Source organism: Scleropages formosus, chromosome 1 (assembly GCF_900964775.1).
Source record: "Scleropages formosus chromosome 1, fSclFor1.1, whole genome shotgun sequence".
Lineage (NCBI taxonomy): Eukaryota > Metazoa > Chordata > Actinopteri > Osteoglossiformes > Osteoglossidae > Scleropages > Scleropages formosus.
Genome location: NC_041806.1, coordinates 21,806,366 through 21,827,017, shown reverse-complemented (window position 1 = coordinate 21,827,017; position 20,652 = coordinate 21,806,366). Strand labels below are relative to the sequence as shown.

The 20,652-nt window shown below is 40.5% G+C and overlaps 1 protein-coding gene across 4 annotated transcripts; it reads right to left on the bottom strand.

Moving 5' to 3' along the window:
- Positions 1–252: 252 nt before the first annotated feature.
- Positions 253–17,739, bottom strand: LOC108933052 (sentrin-specific protease 7). 4 transcript variants are annotated; one of them, XM_018749859.1, is made up of 23 exons: positions 17,700–17,739; positions 16,883–16,992; positions 16,419–16,523; positions 15,946–16,067; positions 15,336–15,563; positions 15,148–15,248; positions 14,362–14,498; positions 13,920–14,259; positions 11,094–11,200; positions 9,861–10,010; positions 8,873–8,906; positions 7,911–8,084; positions 7,216–7,466; positions 7,016–7,095; positions 6,135–6,251; positions 5,800–5,919; positions 5,067–5,159; positions 4,332–4,516; positions 1,922–1,983; positions 1,649–1,692; positions 1,133–1,201; positions 811–961; positions 253–696 (listed from the first exon to the last, which is right to left on the bottom strand). In XM_018749859.1, exons 2-23 carry the CDS (start codon positions 16,955–16,957, stop codon positions 565–567), a joined length of 2,877 nt encoding a protein of 958 aa, XP_018605375.1. In that variant the 5' UTR covers positions 16,958–16,992; positions 17,700–17,739; the 3' UTR covers positions 253–564. The 4 variants fall into 4 exon arrangements, with proteins under 4 accessions (XP_018605375.1, XP_018605374.1, XP_018605376.1 ...); XM_018749858.1 differs by having other exon boundaries at positions 17,599–17,717; XM_018749860.1 differs by having other exon boundaries at positions 15,336–15,551; positions 17,599–17,717.
- Between the last annotated feature and the right edge of the window lie 2,913 nt (positions 17,740–20,652).

The window sequence follows — 20,652 nt, the reverse complement described above, 5'->3', positions numbered from 1 at the left end:
TCATTTAGCAGATACTTTCCTCCAAAGCAACGTACATCTTAAAGAAAATACAATGTGTGCATTACATTAGCAGGAAGAGACACATAAATGCAGATGTGTGATTCTTAAGTGCAGTTAGTTTGTTTCCACTAATGAACTAATGTTCATCACACAAGTAGCTGCATAAAACTATCAGAATATCGACGATTCCTGATTACCTTCCTAGTAATTTTTTTTTTTTTTTTTTGGAGACACAAACATTTACGTTACATTAGAGGAGTAGCTGCATAAAGGTTGACAATGTTGACAATGATTTACCCATTTATACAGCAGGTTATTCTCACTGTATAGATTCACGGTAAGTTTCTTTGTTAAGGGTACTACAGCAGAAGGGGATTTTAACAGTGAATCTTAAGATTGTAAGGCAATAGCTCTAACCACTCTGCTATGCATAACCCTGAATATTTCCATAACAACAAAAAATGACATCTATCTTATTAAACAAAAATACATTTATATAATAAGTGCACTATCTAGTTTGCTGCTTCTTGCCTAGTGGAGGGTCTGTCCTAGTTCTTGTGCAGCTCAGGATACACCTTTCTGCTTCCTGTAAAGTTGCAGCACCAGCTCTCGAATCTCATCCCGTTTCCTCCGCACCTGTTGCCGTGGAAACCAGTTCTCCAGGTTCAGCGGGAGGTCAAAGTGCACCACTGGGTTCTGAAGAGACAAGGCCACAAAAAAAGATGTTAAGGGATGTAGGGGTGGGGTTTTGGTATCTTGCTGAACACAGTTCCTTGAGAACAGGCAGTATTTTAGTCTGGGTGAGAGTACCTGCAAAAAGCTCTCGGCAAACTGCAGAAGGTACACTCCACAATCACTGCTGTTGTCCTGCAGAGGTACACGGCAGAGGGACCCCTTCATCTGCTCTGCAGTGAAGTTTCGGGGGGATCCCCTCCGCACCTCCCACTCCACCTGCAAGTACCTGTCGGACAGGTTACACAAACTGCCGTGTGTTCCTTCACACCCAACCAGTTTTTCTTGACATCAAAATACAAGACTTACTGAATGGGAAAAGTCTCATTGTGTTCTGACACACAAACAGCCAGATGAACTACCCAAAAACCCACTGTAAGAAAGCAGGATGATGGCTTACTCCCGTAAGAGTGTGAAGATCTTTTCATGTAAGGACAGTTTCAGAGAGTCCATGATGAGGATACAGGGCCTGGAAGACCAGGACACATCTTAGTGACAACAGCGCATCAGAAGAGGAAAGACAATAATGGCATGTGAACAATTACTTTTGTGGGTTTTTTTCAGCACTTATTACACTGGTGGAGTCAACCCTGGCAACCAGAAACAGGAAGCCATAAAAACTGCTTGATGTCAAGCACCCAAGTTCACATATACAGTCACTAATGAGTTTCAAGAATCCAAAACAATTAAAAAGCAACTTAAACTGATGTGAACTATTCAAAAATTTGAATACACACTTGCATTATAACACAAGAAATTTAAACATGTAAATGTACATTTATAAAAACAAAACCATAAATTATGAAGCCAGTGGTGTCAACAGAAGGAAACCCTCTAATGTACACTGCAAGTTAGCAAAAATGCACATTTCGTAGTCCTTATGACAGTCACAGGGTCTCTGGAGTTATACACTTACCTCTTACTCACAGTTTCCCTTTGGCAACCGAGCTGTGTACATTTCTGTAGAAGACAGCGAAATAAAAGCTTGAGCCATGTAAGCTTTGCCTGCATTTCTTGTTTTCAAATGCATTTTCTTGCAAATAAACTTATCTTGCTAAACACCACAAAAAAATAGAGAAATACTAATGACATAATGCCATGTCTGCCACAATCCACCTTTACTCTTCCACTCGATACTCTGTTTCCCCACTTTCCATATTTATGATGAGATGAACGTGATAAGTCTTACCGGCACACTCTTCAGCTCCCTCTGGCCACACACTGAGTTGTCACCTGTCCTCTCCATGACACCTGCAAATAATAATAATGTCAGTGAATCTCTTATACCATCACTATTTTTACCAAGGTGGTACCACAAGAAAAATATTCAGAGAACTTTGTAAAAATAACTTATTAAACAGTAAGGCTATGCAGCAAGATATATGTACTGATCTATACTCTTAAAATCAGGTCTTTTGAAAGTTGTAGTCTACAAGAGCAATGAGACCACTTAGGTTCTAATCCAGACCACACATTTTGGCAGACCTTAGTATTCCTGGCTGCCAAGCAGGTAAACTACTGCACCACTGAAACAAGTTCTGATGACAGTTACTTTCAGTTAACCACAAAAATATACAGTACATCCATGGATACTGAAATATCAGCATGTTTATACATGCACAGGACTGCTATTACAATAACATTTCTGGCTATCCATCTGAATAATCCTCCCGACTATATTTGGCATTTCCCCTTTAAACTCGTAAACTCTGGCTTTAGATACCTAGGAACTGTTGTTACTCCTAATTTTGAGCATCTTGCAGACAACTACTACTGACCGCTAATTAAGCAGTTTAAAGAGGATCTGGCCCCATGTACCTCTCTAATCAATTTCAACTCCTGGTAAAATCAGTCTTGTTCAAATGAATGTTTTACTTCATCTGCTATACTTACTTCAAAACATACCGTTACCTTCCCAATGATTTTTTATTACAACTGGGTTTTAAGATTTATCTGGACAACAAAAGTCCCAGAATTAAACTCAATAAACTCTCAACTGAAAGACGAGAGTGAGGATTCTGTACCAAATGATGAGACTTTACTACTGAGCAGCACAAATTAAATCAATGACTAACTGCTTCCAGACTAAACCAGATTTTCTATGGGTAGACATGGAGTCTGCTTCATGTTACGAAAGACTATTAAGATCTCTTCCTTTCACTGAGAAGTTTCACAAGATCACACTTTTATCCAAAGTATCTGTCATATTCAATACTCTTCTAGTTTGGAGAATCATTAAGAAATACCCAGGGACTCAATGGACTATCCTTAAGGCCTCCTGCTGTTCTCAACTCAGACCTCCCCTCAACTATTCACAAAATTTGGCTCAGAAATGAATGTGCAAAAGGTGAACTGGATATATCATTCTCATTCACAAATCAAAAATGGCAAGTTTCAACCTTGCAAGAAATAACTTTGACCTCCCAAATACAGGCTTCTATAAATATATGCAACTGCAACAATTTATTGCAACCATAGAATGGGAAAACCAGACGAGGGACAGAATTAACTAAAACTGAGAAACAGCTCATGAAACCAAATAATTCCAGGCGTATGATCTCTGTATCTCATCTTTTAGTGACTATGAACATATGTGATAAAGTCTTCACTGTCTGCATCTCCCTCAGCATCCAAGAACAAAACTTAAAATGTAATCACAGAATCCACCCCACTTCACAGAATATCCCCAGGAACATGTCAACTGTGCTTTAAATGCAAAGCCTCTCCAAGCACTTTGACACACTCTTCTGGTAAAGTGATAAAACATGACTGGAGTTTATGCAACCATTCAAAAAACCTTTTGACAATATTTCAATTTGTCTCCATCTACTTTTTTGTCAAACCACAATCCAAGTTGTTCTTGTGATGATGTTATGTTACGTAGGCTAACGCAAGTAAATGTATTTTAATGTTGTGATCAACCCCTGAAGCTCCCGCTGTAAATATTTAGATGATTGAAGTGTTTGAATTTCTTCCTCTGGAAAAATGACATTTGATTTGCGTAACAATTTTAATGAATTCTGAAATGTTTGGACACCCTTCTGGGTGTTAGAAAGCATTACATGAACATACCTGTGACCTTTTCACCCTGAGCCTTAACTATATGCATGTGGACACAGTATTTAGAATCCCTCAGTGTACTGTCTCTATCTGTATGTTGGTGTGGGTGGTACAGTGGCACAGCTAATAGCACTACAGTCTCACAGCACCTTGGTGGTGTGAGAGGACATGGGTTCACAACCCACTCAATTTACGTGAAGCCATCTTCTCCCTGTATCTACGTGGGTTTCCACCACGTGCTGTGATTTCCTCCCACAGCCCAAAAATGTGCTGTTCATCTGGATTGGGAACTCTAAATTCACCCATCGTATGTGAGTGACAGAGATAAAAGTGTGTTTCGCTGGTGTATGGATGAGTGACTCATTCTAAGTAGTGTATCTCTTGCATCATAAGTCACCTTGAGTGAATAAGAAGTGGGCTGATAACATTACATGATGTTCATTGGAAGTCGCTTTGGAGGAAAGAATTTGCAAAATGAATAAATGTAAATCTTGTGGCCTAGTGCTGTTCATAAATTTTAAGAAAGCCTGCTTGTTTACCCATCGCTCTTTTGAAATATGTAGAGGTAGTCTTAGAATTGCTATTCTGGCTTCTGTCCTCTAGAGCCGGGGATTCAGTTTTCTTCTTCGCTCCAGAGTTTCCCGTAGTGGCTGAGTTTCCCCATTCTTCATACAGGGGGTTCAACAATGAGGGAAAGCAGATCACCACCAGATACCAGTGCGCCCTAGTAAATACAGAAAACACAACTTAAAGTCACAGCTAAGACAGGCAGAAAGACACATGTATACATGCAAAGGGAAAATATAAAACAGCTGCATAGCTGTTACCCCCTAGACCCCATAAAACTGTGCACTAAAACACACCAGAGCCAAAACACTAAAATACACAGAGGTCTGAATTTTCAGTCATTTATTCAAGTAAATTTCACATGTGAATACGTAATTTTTCACGTGGAAAAAGCTTCACAATTTCCACATACAAATACAAGCCAACAAATATAAGCAACATACCACACCACAGCACTAGTTTCCAAATGTAAATCTGGCCCCACAAAATTTGAACAGGGAGCATCGTCCCAGAGTTCAGAGTAGCATAAGTTTCTGTTTTACGGTTTTAAAACTTAATTTTCACTTTACATTCAGATTACTGTTCAAACACGAGACCAGTCTAAGTGAAGAGCTAAGTGAACCTGAACAAGCTCAAGTTTCGTGAGTTTCTTTGGTACATTTTGCATGTGTGTTTGTATAATTGGCTGCACGTATCGACACACTTACTCTTGGTTGACAGGTACAAAGAGGTAGTCTTTTTTGAAAATGTCCACATGCCGAGTCCACGTCCTCACTCTCTGGTGGCGCCTGTGCTTGGCTCTGAGGAGACACGGGAAAAACATCACTATAGACACCCAACAACAGATGAGGAGTCCAAAGCGATCCTCCGTGTGAAAAGTAATTTCTGGAAATTGGTGATCTCTACAATTGCTAGCATGTAGGCAAAATTGGAAGAACAGTAAAATGATGTGCAACCATGCAAAACTTACTGCTGCCCTCAAGCGACTGCTCACAACTGTTCTATGATAAGTGTCCTCAAATAAGTATCAAAATCAAAAAATTTCAACAGCATTTTGGGCAAAATCTAGGGCCAGCTGGCAGCTTACTGATTAGAGCTGCTGCCTTTGGACCCAAAGGTCACAGGTTCAAATCTCACTTCCAGCTATAATATTCCTGAGCAAGGTACTCACCCTAAATTTCTCCAGTAAATTTACCCAGCTGTATAAATGTGTAAATAACTGTAGGTAGCTTAACATTGTAAGTTGCTTTGGAGAAAAATGTCAGTTAAATGAATAAGTGTAAAATATTCTAATGAAGATGCACTAACTAATACACCTCAGATACTGTTTCCCATCACTTCATTTCTGCTCATATCGGTCCTCCAAGGAACACAAGTGTCCATGTACACTTGGAGCATGACCTTGGACAACCCTTGGTGTGGGAGAGGTGAGCTACTTACGCGACACTGGACACCTCCTCCCCGGAGACATCTTTTCGTGTGAGCTGCTTGTAGAAGAAGCTGCTGAAGATGTGAGACCTCTCCACCATTTCCTTTGGTGCCTTTTCTAGCATCAGGTACCTGAGCAGCAGGGTGCAGTTCAACAGATAAGGTCAAAATTCAAGGTACGTTTCAACAAACCACTTAGCTTTTTGTTATTGTTTTTAAACCGTTCTCAAAGGACTAATGGATAACAGTACATCATCATCTGTTGGAAAAAAAAGCACAGTAAAGGTTGGACTAAATGTGAAAACGGTAACATGGATACAGTAGCAATAGTGGTCTGCACAACTAACTTCAGGTAGAAGTCAATGATGACATCATTCAGGAATTCGCCACTGTTCAGACATTGCAGGTCTTCTGTTGTCACAGCAATCCCTCCTTTCAAAGGAGGTGGCGGGAACAGAATGAGTCTGAAAATAGAAAAAGTAAAGATAATATTTAAATTCTTCCAACAGCTGGCTTACTTTCACTTCGTACTGACATGTTTAAGATCCATCCAAAAATCATCAATAACCACCACACAGGTTGTGGTGGTCCACAGCCCATCTCAGAAAAATAAGCTACAAGGCAGGGTACACCCTGGATAGAAGGCCAGTCTGTCACAGGGCAATCACACACTCACACTAACGCTAAGGACAATTTAGGACAACCTTGTCACCCAAAACATGCCTTTGGACTGTGGAAGGAAACCAGAGCACCTGTTAGATACCCACACAAATACAGGTAGAACATAAACATCTCACACCCATGTCCAAACCCTCAGCCCACAAACTGTGTGGCACCAGCACTACCTGCTGCCCTACCATGCTGTCCCCATTTTTAACATATGTCTGAAACATGAATATTTATGTAAAAGGTTCAGTACTACTGAAAAGTCTGACTTCAGTTACTAGAGAATAGTTTGTTCGCAATGCATTTGGTTAACCAGTTTGATCAGGGAATGAGCACACATCTCTTCCCAGCTCTTCTGCAGCAAATCCCTGAGATGTGAGACACTTAGGGGTTGCTTTGCTTTCACCCCCGTTTGTCCCAAATTTGTCCCATACAAGTGTTGCATAGGCAGCCTAGGCATACTCAAACTTTTGACTGGTACTGTATATAGAAACCACATAGTACCAGCCAATGAAGAAACATAGAAACATGCAGTTGACAAGCAACGTGTTTGATGGCTCACCTCTGCGATGGACCCGAATCCTCCAGGGTCACGGCAGAGCTCCTGGTTCTGCCTTTTCTGAGCCCTGCTTGATGCTCTTCCTGGGAACACGGGAAGAGACAATCCAATCAGAGTGCAGGAATGTCACTCAGTTACAGACCTCAGGGCTACTTGCCATGAACTTCACAGGAAGACATAGCTCCATGTCAGATTCCATTGACCTTTCCACTTTGTCCTTTGTGGTCTGGTGGGTCTGCTGAAGAGAACACTTCCTCTCTGAGGAGCAAGAGAAGCCTTGAACCCCAGCTAGAACCTTGCACCAGGGCCTGGGCTCTGTCCCGAGAGAGAGGCTGTCTGAGCCCCAACCTGCCACTGCGCAGACCCATCATATCCATCAGCGAGGCCAGCAGTGCCTCCTGCAGGCTGTCCAGGTCTTTGGTCAACTTCAGCAGCATGAACGGACTGGCCTTCCCTGTATGGAAGCACACAACACCCCACCACACATCACCAACATTAGCAGGAACAACATAACACACATGCAGTTCATGCAGCAGAACTTTTATCCTAGCTAACAAGTTAATGGAAATTTGTGCCCAACAGTTCAGTAGGTAAGTTAAGGTTTTAACTTATTCTTTGGATGTTTTTTCAAGAAACATAAAACTAAATGAGTGTTGCTATTCAGTCACCACCTATGAGCCAGCAATTCTGCTTAGCTTCAGTGTACTAACAACCAAATGCCCAGAGACCCTTCTCTGGACCCCCCCTTTCTTTCTCTGACTATTCTGCAAAGTGTACTCCGCAAAATTGCTCAACATCCAAAAAACATGTAGCTAAAATGTAAACACAAAAATAAAATAATCTGACAAAGCTAACCTGATGTTCTGAGAGATGCTGTTTGCATAGGAGCGAGCCTCACCTGGAAGGTCGACAGAGCAGAGGGCCGAAAGCTCTCGCTGGATGACCTGAGCAAGAGCATCTGAGACCCACAGGAAAAGGAGCGGTACGGTAGGCGTCCCCTGACCCCACATGCCATATCCACGCATCTCCGAAGGTACCAGAGCCAAGGACACCTCTGCATCTCCCTCAGGATCTGGGCATGCGGAGAGAAAGGGAGTCAGTAAAAGTATGGCATCCGACAGGTCTCCAGGGTCTCCACCTCCATCCAAGACTGCTGTAAACTGATTTATTCTCCAGATAAAATATAAATCATACTAACAGACATGAGTAACCAGTCACTTTCAGTAACGTTAAAATGATTTTGTGCTGACACTGAAATGAGCTTACATGAATACTACAGTAAATTACATTCATTAATCAGTTATCAGTCATTCTTGTTATTTAATTCCCCAACAAATATGCAGGCTTAAGGAGAACAAGGAGGGACAAAGAGCAACACAGTATGTCACCTGCCAGAATTTTTATATTTTTTTTAAAAAATCTATCCTCAACACCTTGACTGTATTTTTTTTTTTTGAAAGTCTCAGTCATATAAACTGTGCTGTTTTGCTGCTGTCCAGCAGGAGCAAGCAAAATACTTAGATTATTTGCTCCTGTAACACCAGCCAATAGTTTTTCCAACCCCATAGTTTAAAAAGTAATGTATGCATTTATAATATGGAATGCATTTTTCACGTTAAAAATAAGTGTTCACAGTTGGTAAAGGGGGGGGTAAAAATAAGCTCTTTAAAATGCAACAAGAGCACAGGTGAAGAAGAATGGCAGCTTCTTATCCAGCGAGGGTCACAGACAGTTGAGAAGTCATTGCAGAGGTCATGGTGCCTATTTGTCCTGCCGCTGAACCCCCTCCAGGACACAGACAGGAGTAAAGCTTACCATTATCATTAATGCTTTAAAAGACTGAGGATACAAAGGGATTACCTTTCAGGGGTATTGTGATACAATCTTCAGTGACCTAAGAGGACAAAGAAAAGCATTATATAAGTAAAGCAAAAAATAAATAATACACTGCAACAAAATAGTACGTAAATAACGATTAATATAAAGACAGTTAAATTCCAGAGAAGGGGAGGCTCGTAAAAAAGTGGACAGATAGCCAAGTGACACACTTCAATTAAGTACCTGATAAATATATTTTGTTCAAGTTATGCTGTCATAAAGTTGCCTCTGTACACAGCATATAACAACACCCCATTTGGTACCATTCAAACTACATTGTCACAGCAGTGTAAAACTAAAAATTTTCAACACACTGTCCCTCAGAACAAAGGGGGGGGGGAAACTTGGCCCATTTTTTTCACAATCTAATTATATCAAGTCCACAACAGTTCTAAATTGCTCATGAAGGAATACAAAACAACTTTTAACAGTCTTGCATTCTTTGAAGTAAAAATATTCAATAACATTAAACATGAAAAGCATTGCTATGAACAAAGTTAACAGCAGGCTCTGTGGATAAAATTGCCCCAATATAAGCAACACACACTGTGATCAGGCACGGTGGAGTGTTTCAAATCAACCATATGAAAATATTTTTGGTACTTTACAAACACAGGCACTACACACAGTTACCCCTCTACCAGCATTTTTTTCCCTCACATCTGCAAGACTATGAAGTTGTTTTCATTTATTTTTTTAATTGTTGGCATAAATTCCAGTCTGGCTTGGCCAGACATCTGGAAGATGACATGGGAGAAAGAAAAAAGAAAAAGAGAAAAAAAATGAACACACCATAGGGCCAAAGTACAACATGTACTGCAGGGAGGGAAAGAGTAATTTTGAATGAAATCAAGCAAAACGCATTAAGAATTGCAATAATCTTATACTTTTCTCAGAATTAAAACTTTAATTCTAATAGTGACATGACGCCTTCTCTACCGCCTTCGCTCCCTGAAGAGAGGTATCTTACCATAATATTCCCGTTAGCCTTTGCCTTCATTTTCCCAGTGTACAATGTAGAGAAAGGCAGCTCTACCACAGATGGCTCCTCATCGGGGTGTTTCACGCTTCCTGAAGGTTCTTTGTTTCCAGGTCTGAGTACCAATCTCTCTTCTGCAGCCTACCAAGTACAAAACACACCATGCTGACACTTACTACCAGCAGAAACACATGCGCATACGACAAGCATGAGCTCAGCGCAAATGGGCTCCAGTACTGTACCAGTGAAAAGTGTGGGTAAAAGTGGGCAACAGGACATACTTGCATATGACAAACTAGACAGGAGAGTGAAAGCAAAGTAACCAACAATGTGTCCTACATCTCTTTGATGTATCTGCTCACCTCCTGCTCAAACTTGTTGGCTGAATGCCTTGTGGAAAAAGATCAGTTTTCAACAAGTAAACACAAATGTTTACTGTTGGTTGTTGGTCTTTTTGAAGACAATCATTCCAAACAATGATGACGGCAAGGACTATTTCTTTGTTTTTCTTTTATTACCTGACATACAGCTGCCTGTCTCTAACAAACTTTGATTGACTTTAACTCAGAGTCTAGGGATATGCACAAGGTAGCCAACAGCTTTTCCCTGTCATCCAAGGACCAGCAGCAAGCGGCAGAAAGCACTGTAATAGCAATCTTTTAATCCAGACACTTTAAGGCTGGTACACCATAGTAATGTCTCCTCTTCGAAAGCCAAGGTGGTACTTGGACAGCCAGCGTGGAACATCCTCATTATGTCAATGGCTGAACACGCAGCAGATTTAAAGTGACTCATCTGCTCCAGAACATTGAGGTTTGAGAGCTGACTTCTTTCTGACGCAAGTTCTGACTCTAGATTGTCATTCACCAGCCACCTTGACCATAGTGATGCTACATAAATCAGAAGTGGCTAAAGTCAACAGCCAAGTGCTTAATGTATCGTGCAGCAAAGTGTCTGACCCTGTGTGATAAAACGTATTGTTGTTCTCCTTCAAAAATTACATTTAAATGGCCATTTCATCTTGGGACTAAGTAATTAATGAAATGGCACAGAACACTGGAATATCTGAGATCTACAGACAGACTAAGGATTTTATAAAACACTTAATATCATGAGTAAGCATTTATGTGCTTGTGGACGTAATGGGTATCTGGCTCAGACTCTCCTAACCTGCACCCTAACCTGTCGGCCAAAAGCATCCTTCTGACCATTCCTTGTCCTCACCTGCATTTCCACCTGTTTCTCCTGGGCGAACTCAGCATGCACTGCTTGTACACTAGTGCGTCCTTCATTGTCTTTGTCCACCTCCTCTTCATCACTGGACAGCACAACTGAAACAGAGATGCTTGCTTGAATACAGGAACAGCTCTCAACACCATTAGAAGTATAGGAAATGTGACAAAACACTGTGCTGGGAGCTCTTTTCAGTATAAACACAGATGGTCCAGGGATTTAATTAGTGTGACAACCTGGGTAAGCAGGTTGCCCAGTAAAACCCTGGCAATTTTAAATTCACAGCTGTACTGAGATGTTTTACAAAAGAGAAGAAACAAGACTGATAAAGACTGAGGGCAGTTTTTTAAGTTAAGTAGGGCAGTTTAATTAGAAATACCCAACCAAAGTCCCATAACAAGTTAAAGAAAGAAAAATTTGTTACTCAATGTTAACAATGTCTGTGGTGTTAATGACATAATAGCAAAATGGACCACTTATTTACAAAATACCTGTGTGTATATAAAATATACATACACAAAGACACACATATATATAAAATCACTAAAAAAAGTGATCAAGGCAGTACAATTTCATCCAGTTTTGACCCAAGACCGCATAGCCAATAATGGTCTATAATGTGCTCTCAGACCACTCTCCCCATCAAAAAAGAAAAAAGCAAAGCAACAAAAATGCCAACTCTAATCTTCTTGCTGCTTGACCAGCCATAAGAGACACCCCAGGGTAGTACAAATTGACTAGCACAAATAAGTGCATAAATGACTCGCTGCCAGACAAGCATCCCTAGGTGCAGGGGTCTTTTTGTAGGCTGAAGCCTGAGTTCCCTCTGCCACAACCTTCAGTGGCCCTGCTTGGTTTGGTATCTTAATGGGCTTTAGGGGAGAGTCAAGGATAGGCTTAATCCTGCCAAGGACAAACCCCGAGCCATATCTCCTGGGCAGGTGTTCGTGTAACAAGGCTGCAGGTACTACAGACCAGCAACAGTTATTCCATAACTGTATAAAATCTTATTTTTAGAGCTCCTTCGGCCATTAAGGCAGTTTTATCGCCGCCCTCATGCCAAAGAAGGGGACACGGGGCTGGCAGGACAAGTGTGCGGGCACCATACTTGGATCTGTCACTGCAATAAGCTTTAAGGGAACTCTGAGGTGACGTGGGCCTGCGGAATTCACTCTGCTCATACCTCACTGCACCGCCAATTAACATTCCCAGAATACCGAATGTGGCAGAGTGAGTCAGGCCGCCACAAATCACTGCACACACCGTGCAGGAGCCTTATCCTCTCCTCTAAAGTTTAAGTAACATAACAACAACCAAAACCTACAGTACCTCATACAGCTTGGATTAAATGAGGCATTCCTCAGGCAGAATTAGTAACAACTGTCAGTTAGTGACACACACTGCTGTTAATACTGACCTCCAGCAAGAGAAAGAGGTCAAAATAAAGGATGGGTAAAAATCAGTCCAATCAGTAAGGCAACAAATGGGCCTCCAATATCCAGAAAAACTGTTTCTCAAAAGGAAACAATTCTTAACAGCTCACTAGCATCTTGGAAATACACAAATCGCACAGTGACGACTGTGCGATTTGTGTATTTCCAAGATGCCAGTGGGCTGTTAAGAATTTATCATAAGTCTCAAATTATGGTAAATAATCTTGTCTTGGACACTTTCCTAAGTCAATCACCAAACACTGTGGACGTCACCCAAATAAGATATTCGAAAATAAAAAAAAATTAACACAACTAAATCGAATAAAAGAGAAAAAAAAATTTTAAACAGATCATTGGTGAATGTTTCTCCTTTTGCTTCCAAGCATGTGTCATACTTAACAGCTGACAAACAGAAAGTACTTCCTAACAACAAATTAGTTCCACAGTAATCACAGATTTGTAGACATAACACAGCCAAGCAAGAGTTATGTTCAGTTGCAGCTTTATGTTTCCCATTAAAAATATAACTAGCAAGCAAAATGTTGTAAAACAAACATAAAGGGCTCTCTAAAATTAACTACAGCAATCAGTTATCTTTAACCATGCTTTTCTGGATAGGAAACACAACCAGGCTGTTAACTATGCAACTGTGTTATGTACATTCCATAACATACTTCTGCGAACAGGTTTCATTCCACAAGTGCCCATCCCTGTGCATCTGAACTCAACTTTCCAATGGCTGCCAGTATCAAGTTCAGAAATCTTGTTCTTTGTGGCCTACAAGACAGCCAATGTTCACCACAGTACCTACAGGGCCTGATCAATCACAAGAACAGAATGCAACATTCCTCCACCTCTGACCATCTGGTGATCCCAAACACAAGAGGCTCGCAATCTACAACCCCATCAGTTTTCAATCTTGGCCCTAATGTGTTGGAATGAACTCTCTGTATTGCTCAGAAATGTTGAATTCTTCCAGCATTCAAAAAAGGGTCTCAAAATACATGTCCTGAAAAGTTCCTGAAACATTTGTCCTTCACCACCTGCTACTTTTGGACCTTTCCTGTGTCACTCCTATAGGCAACTACTGGCATTTGTGCACTATGACAATGGTGGTATCAGGCAAACATGCTGTGCTTCAATAATTGTGTGTCCATATTTAAGCCCTCTGTCTGTTGTGGGATGCCCCTTTGTTTACCCCGTGTTATACACTGCCTTTTCTAGAAAAACATCCACCAAAGGCACAAATGTAAAAAGGAAATGCCCCTGGGAAACCAGTATGTTGAGCTGAAGCCTTTCTCCATAAGACATTCTGGTAAAGATGGGGCCTCAAAGAGAGGTAGACATTGATAGCCAGGACCTGTGACATGACAGAAACACGTACTGGGTTCTGCAGGCTTTGGCTTAGCCTGTCTGAACTGACTGAAGGACAGCTGCAGCCTCAGTCTGGGGTTCTTCCTTTGGGCCAGGAGCTTGGGGGGATGCCAAGGGGTAGATTGCAGCCCCTTCTCCTCTGACCTCAAGTATGGCTGGCCCCCACTCTTTAGGCCAGTGGATATGGGTGTGGCACCAGACTTCTCGAGGCAGATGCGCTTCGCTGCTAAAGCTTCATCCTGCTCTCTGGGTGGCTGCTGCAAAACACCAGCAGACTGTGCAGGATCCTTGCTAATCTTTGCCTCCCTTTTCTCCTGGGATGACAAAGCAGCTCTGCCTATTCTCTCAGTCTGAAAAACACAAAAGAGTAGAGTCCACTTCAGCAGCCACAAGATCTAGCAACGCATTAGTGTAGGATCACCTCAACAGCCACTCCAGAACCCACATGCTACCTCTTCAAGGCCTTCAGAGGAGAAAACATTGCCATCTACTGAGACCGGTGACTTCACCACTCCATTCCTTGGAGACACTTTCCTTTTCCAGGGTTCCTCCCATTCAAGATCCCTTCCTCTCACCAGCTGAGAAGAATCTTAGGGAAAAACATGAAACAGGAACTGACAATTGGCATATGAAAGAGAAAACTGGTGTTGGCAGTTGATAAGATCATCCTTGATAATGTAAATGAGCCAGTAAAATTCTGGTGCTCAGAATGAGACACTGAACGAATAACTTCAATTCAGAAAAAAGTACAATAGCCATCATCAAGCAGCACATAAATACAGTGTGTGATGGATAGCACACAGTATTGGTCCAGATTTTTTATCTGAATTCATGAGAAAACCAATAACCCAGTAGTAACCATAGAATCAGTATGGAACCATTCACAACCCTGATACCAAAATAACGTAAACAGCAGTACTTCAGCAAACAGAGGGATTAAACTGTGTTATACTTTTCAAGCTCGGACACTAGATTTCCAGAAAGGGGAAAGAAGGGCATGAAATAGAGAGAATCGCAAGCTGGGCTTTTTAAAAGATCTACAAAGATCAGGAGGGTTTAATTTAGACAAGAAGTCTAGAAATCAAATAATAAATCATAAGCTCTCATGTTGGATGAAAAAGTAAAAGATAATATAAACTGGCTTGGCATATTATTCTTATAAGGCATTATTAAACTCCAGAAAAAAATAACAAAATTATTTTTAAAAAATGTGTAGGTTTTACAAAACCTGTTCTAACCTTTTAATCTAATGCTACATTTCCTGTGTCGAGGAGAGGAATGGCCCCTCTGCAGGTTCTCATCCTGGCACAAAGTGTCCGACGCTCTCTTTGGCCGAAATCTCCAAAAAAAAAAAAAAAGGACACAATCAGTATCACTATAACACAGTAATAAATCTGTTTTTTTTCCTGCAAACCTGAAAATTTACCCTTTGGATGCACTGGACTGAGAAGAGCGCAGGAATGGCCTCTGCTGCGATGTGTCTGTTGAGGGCTCTGAGCAGGTATGTGATTCCACAATCTTTCTGAGAGCTGGGGAGTCATTTTTCTGGCCACTTGTTCCTATCTTCACAGCCAGACTTTTCCTCTCCCTGTTTAGATCGTCCTGGCCATGTTCCGTCTTCCGGACATCAGCCAGCACCAACCTACAACGAACACTGAGGACAGTTACACACATCAAGCATCACGGCAAGGTGGTGCACCTGGCTTTCAATATATCTGGTCTCCATACAGAAGCACATTCCAACACATCGCTTTTATTTAATAACTAGCTGCAGTAAAAGGAAGACACTCTTAATCTAGTTTACATGCGCCACCTAGTGAAGATTTTAAACACTGCACCAAAAATCCACAAACACAATCTCAGTTACTGGCATATTTTAATGGTAAACACAAATAAATAAATAAAGCCAGCCTGACATGGATGTCTGGCAAAAAATTTATACAATGTTAACCTCTGGGGTTAACTAAGTAGGTGTTTCTGTAATATGTGTGTATCTCACACCATTCCAAATCAACACATACAATTATAACACTTACCCATCTGTACCGTCCTTGGTATTAGACATTTGTCTGCAGCTTGAGGAACAACTACCATTCAGCTGTCTGAATCCAGGGAGCTTCCTTGCTCTTGCTCTCACAGTGAACTGGGTCCAGGAAATCTGTTTGATGAGGAACATATCTCATCATATTAGTATTGGACAAACAGATTATGAGAAATTAATAGTAAATGACAAACACAATGGTGAATACAAAACCAAGCAGACTCACTGGTGTTATTCAGAAATAAAACGCATAAATTACAAGAAACAAGATGGAACCCAGTTTTTAAGCTTATTTAGACGTTTACCAGATTTTTTGAAAGTTTAAAACAAGAAATATATGAAAACACAAGCTGAAATGTTTTAAATTTTCTTTTTCTTTAACTAAATTTCAGTATAAAGTTTTACATGATGACAGATATAAGAATAAAAAGTAACAGCACAGTGTGCAGAAAAGAAAGTTCTTCTCACCTTGCTGCTGCTAGCATCTTTAAGGCGAGACAGCGGTGACTCCATCCGCAGGCACGTGGACTCCACCGGTGACTTCTTCTTGGGAATTCTGAAAGAGATTCCCGACTGATGGGGAAAAAGGAGGGGCGTCACTGCCGCAACATTACCCGATTTCTGTAAAACATATGCTTCAGTGAGCAGAACAAAAGCAAGCACCGTTCCACTTAGAACCTCAAACGTCCCCATGGTCATTATCAGTAGTCAGTACTGCTCAGGGATTTCTGAATGGTGGCCTTGTCGGTACTGCTCAGGGATTGCCAAAGGGTGGCCCTGTAGGTACTGCCAAAGGTTGGCCCTGTCGGTACTCCTCAGGGATTTCTGAATGGTGGCCCTGTCGGTACTTCTCAGGGATTGGGAAAGGGGGGCCCTGTCGGTACTGCTCAGGGATTTCTGATGAGTGGTCCTGTCAGTACTGCAGTACATACGCTGGAGCCAGCAGATCGGTCTGCAGGGAGTGAAGAGTTCAGGGTCTTCCTTTGGTCCATCAAGACGGCACTCATGGTAAAAAGACCTGAGCTCTTCACCTAAGGAGTCCCTGGTATCAAAGACAATAGGTACAGCCATACTGAAGTAATATTTTTAAAAATTCTACCAGTCATTAAAAAGCAAAAATCCATGTTTTCATGTACTTTTACATTTTACGTTATACATACTCTGTACACGACACGTGCAGAAACTAGTACACAGTATCCACTGAGTCACTTAATACAGCAATTACTCGATTCTAACATGCCTGAAACAGGTATCTAGTTGACAACAAGGACATACACAAATACACATTTGTAGGACGACTGCGACTGGAAAAAAATAACTACAAATGTGATCATCATGGTCGCCTCGTCTCGAGGCTGTAGTGTATTCACTGACGCCTTGGCTTACGTCAAGACTTCAGTAACGCTGACGTGTACAGTATTGCAGTGAACAACGAGGTAAAATGGTAGTACAATAAGTAAGTACTTTTATTAATCTTGCTTTATGTTGTGTTCTTAATAAAATTACTTGCTACGCACGGCACGCAGCGTTATTTTTGCGCTACGAACGACGTCGTCGCCGCCGGTACTTCTTGAGTTGAACGAGGCTAAATGAATAACTAACTACGTTTATGCAAGCTAACGTCATGACAACCGATTTTCAAACTTACCTACAGTAAAGTCATATTCAAAAACAAATCTGAACGTCCAGAAAAACTGCACCCGCTGACTGAAATACATTACTGTTTTTAACACCCGAAAGCAGACTCACTTCCTGTTTTGACCGGATGCCTTCTTCTTCGGCGCTGGGTACAGTATTTCACAGCGGAATTGTTGCTGAGACAATACTGCTACCTGTCGGTGGTTGGTGAAATAGCTTATTTTTCAACACAGTCTCCCCTGGCAACGAACGCGCACGTTACTGGGAACGCCTTAATTAAACAGGAGTACAAATTATTTATAATACTTGTACAAACTTTACGTACCACACAAGGTAAGCATTCTCCCCCATGTGTGGTGTGCTACTCCTGTGCCTCTCAGTTGTCTTATAGTATCTCTCCGAACTCTTGTGATTTCCTTTTATCAATCAAGTGGAAAACATTTCCCGTTAATAACTGCACTCACTGTTCTTCTCACATAGTGACACAGCATGAACAAAGGTTCAGAGACATAATACAAATGAGAGGCTGATTTTACATTAAATTACTACAGCAGTAATAGTAATGTAAAACCTAAAGCCATAATAAACATAATAAAGTACTAAAGCAAAAAATTTTTAAAGGAAATGCTAAAATTGAAAAGGCAATGAAGCCTTGTACACTTTAAAATGCTGCATTTCTTGAAAGCATCATTTTATCTGGCTTTGTTTATGTAAATTGATTTACTTTTCATTTATTGCCAGTGATATTCTACAGATAGCTCAGGATAGAGGGGTTGCATGCCTTACGATGGATACAAAGGGACTATAAACATCCAAAATCACAACAATAAAAAAAAAACAAATGTGTAAATAAAAAAACAGTAAAACTCTGGATGCTCTGGTTTCCTCCCACAGTCCAAGCCATGCAGTTCAGGTGATTTGGTGACTGTAAATGCCGTTAATTTGTGTGTGACTGTGTGTGTGTGTGTGTGTGTGTGTGAGAGAGAGAGCGAGAGAGAGATGAGAAAGAAATTTTGAAACGGAAACTAAAAAGTTTTTCCAGCTATCCGTGAGAAGCAAAGCAAGAACAATACTTGGTCAGACTGTGAAGATTCATTGTACACTCATTGCTACGTAGTTCTGAACGTCTGTAAGCAAATGAGATATGACAGCCGTCCAGAACACACAACAGGTCTGACTTGCTCCATCAGTGGAATTTTGGAACAATGGCTTCTTTGCAGAGAGAGAGGACAGAGTGACAGAACAACAGTAAGACAAAACGACTACTCGTTTCTTCCTAATAATATGTGAGAAATGGCTGATTTTGACTTATATACCAGCAAAATTTTTACTTATTTAGTATCATGTTTTGCTTTTTTCTTCACTTGCTCAATATCTAACTTCCTTTAGACTATGCTGTGGGATTTTAAAAACAGGCAGTTTACTGAAGTACACGGTGTTGCTGGTTTTTGATGAAGCCATAGTTCAGCAGTATTCGCCTTTACAGCTCGGTGGTACAGTGGTGCAGCAGGTAACACTGGTGCCTTGCAGCCCCTGGGCCGTGGGTTTGGATATGTTCTTCCCGTGTTCGTGTGGGTTTCTTCTGGGTGTTCATTTCCACTCACAGTCCACAGACTTTATTAAAGTCAGTTGGTGAACCTAAATTCCCTTTAATGAGAGAATGAGTTATATTGCTGTCAGTGTGTATATATTAGCTTTATTTAGGTGTGTATGTTAGCTTTATTCATTAGAAATTATTCTACTTTGCATATACTCTGGGTTCTCAATTTGCAGACATAATTGGGATAAGAAGATTGTTTATAATTCGATTCGTTCATAAATCCAACCACTGTCAGTGTCATTGAAAGCATAATAAAATAGTCTTTTTTCACGGACTAGGTTCTGTAAAAATGTTACACTAAACTGTAATGAATAAAACATTTATTGTAAGATTTTTTATTTGTTCACTCCATTTTCATCAGCCACTCATCTTATGGAAAGTTTCTGTGTTCAAGAGTCTATCCAGGGTAAAAAGTGCATGAGGCACGGAACACCGTGGACAGGACAAGAGTCTATAGTTTTTATAGAGCTATTTATTTTTCTGATTTATGAGGAAGTTGAATATAATGTTTTAAGCACGTACATGTATGTTCCTGTAATATATTAAATACTTTCGGAAGTGATATAGGGCAGATGGATTTGTGAGTGTTGCTGATGAATAGTGTCTTATTTCTTTGTGATACTAATATAATACTAAGTAACCCAACTGTTTCTTCAAACCCTTCATGCCCTTCTTCCAACAACAGCACTACTTCTGTAGGCAGTTATATAGTGTTAAGGCACTGACAGTTGGTCAGTGGCTTCAACTGCTTTGATCTGAATCCATCTGTCTTATGTTCCATTAATGTTTAATCAGAAATCCATACTCAGAAAGAACCAATTTTTAAAGAATTTTATACTTAAGGCTGAAATAAGAAATGGCATTATTTCACACTACCATGCAAGAAACTAAATTCGGTGAAGAATATTGACTCTCTTGCTTCTTCACTTCATTACTAATCAAAAACGAAAAAGCAACGTTGATCTCACTTCTACATCTGACTCAGTATGAGCGCTACAGTTCATTTTCATTACTTGCCTACACAGTTTGTCTCGCTTGGCTATATAGTTTATTTATTTATAAATATTGATAAATACACTTGGCTAAATAGTTTATTTTTATGATTTTTATAATTAAAAACAAAACTAACCATTTTAAGAGCAAGTTTTAAAGCCATTAACTGAGGCCAAATAATGTCAAGTTCCTTGTAGAATTTACTATGCTGTTTAAATATTGCATATATGATGCATAATTTCAGTTTCATTAATCTGACATTACAACATGAAAAAGTTGCATAAAATAGATTTAGCTTCTCGGATAGGGACAATTAGCGCATTCTACTCATTCTTTGTAGAATGACAAAACTGCTTAGCATAGTTGCTGAATTACTCACAATGTGCCGATCCAGTTTAACAAGAATTACCACTCAATAGCAAATCATTCTACGGATCACCTTTTATGTTGACGTTAAGTCGATGGATGCTA

Bases quoted from the DNA above. Each gene is read 5' to 3' on its own strand.
- LOC108933052 (XM_018749859.1), bottom strand. From the start codon at position 16,957: ATGAGTGCCGTCTTGATGGACCAAAGGAAGACCCTGAACTCTTCACTC. The intron at 14,260-14,361 runs GTAGCATGTGGG...TGTGTTTTTCAG, and splicing joins CCTCTGAAGGCCTTGAAGAG to ACTGAGAGAATAGGCAGAGC. The intron at 6,252-7,015 runs GTGAGCCATCAA...TTCTATTTTCAG, and splicing joins GATTCGGGTCCATCGCAGAG to ACTCATTCTGTTCCCGCCAC.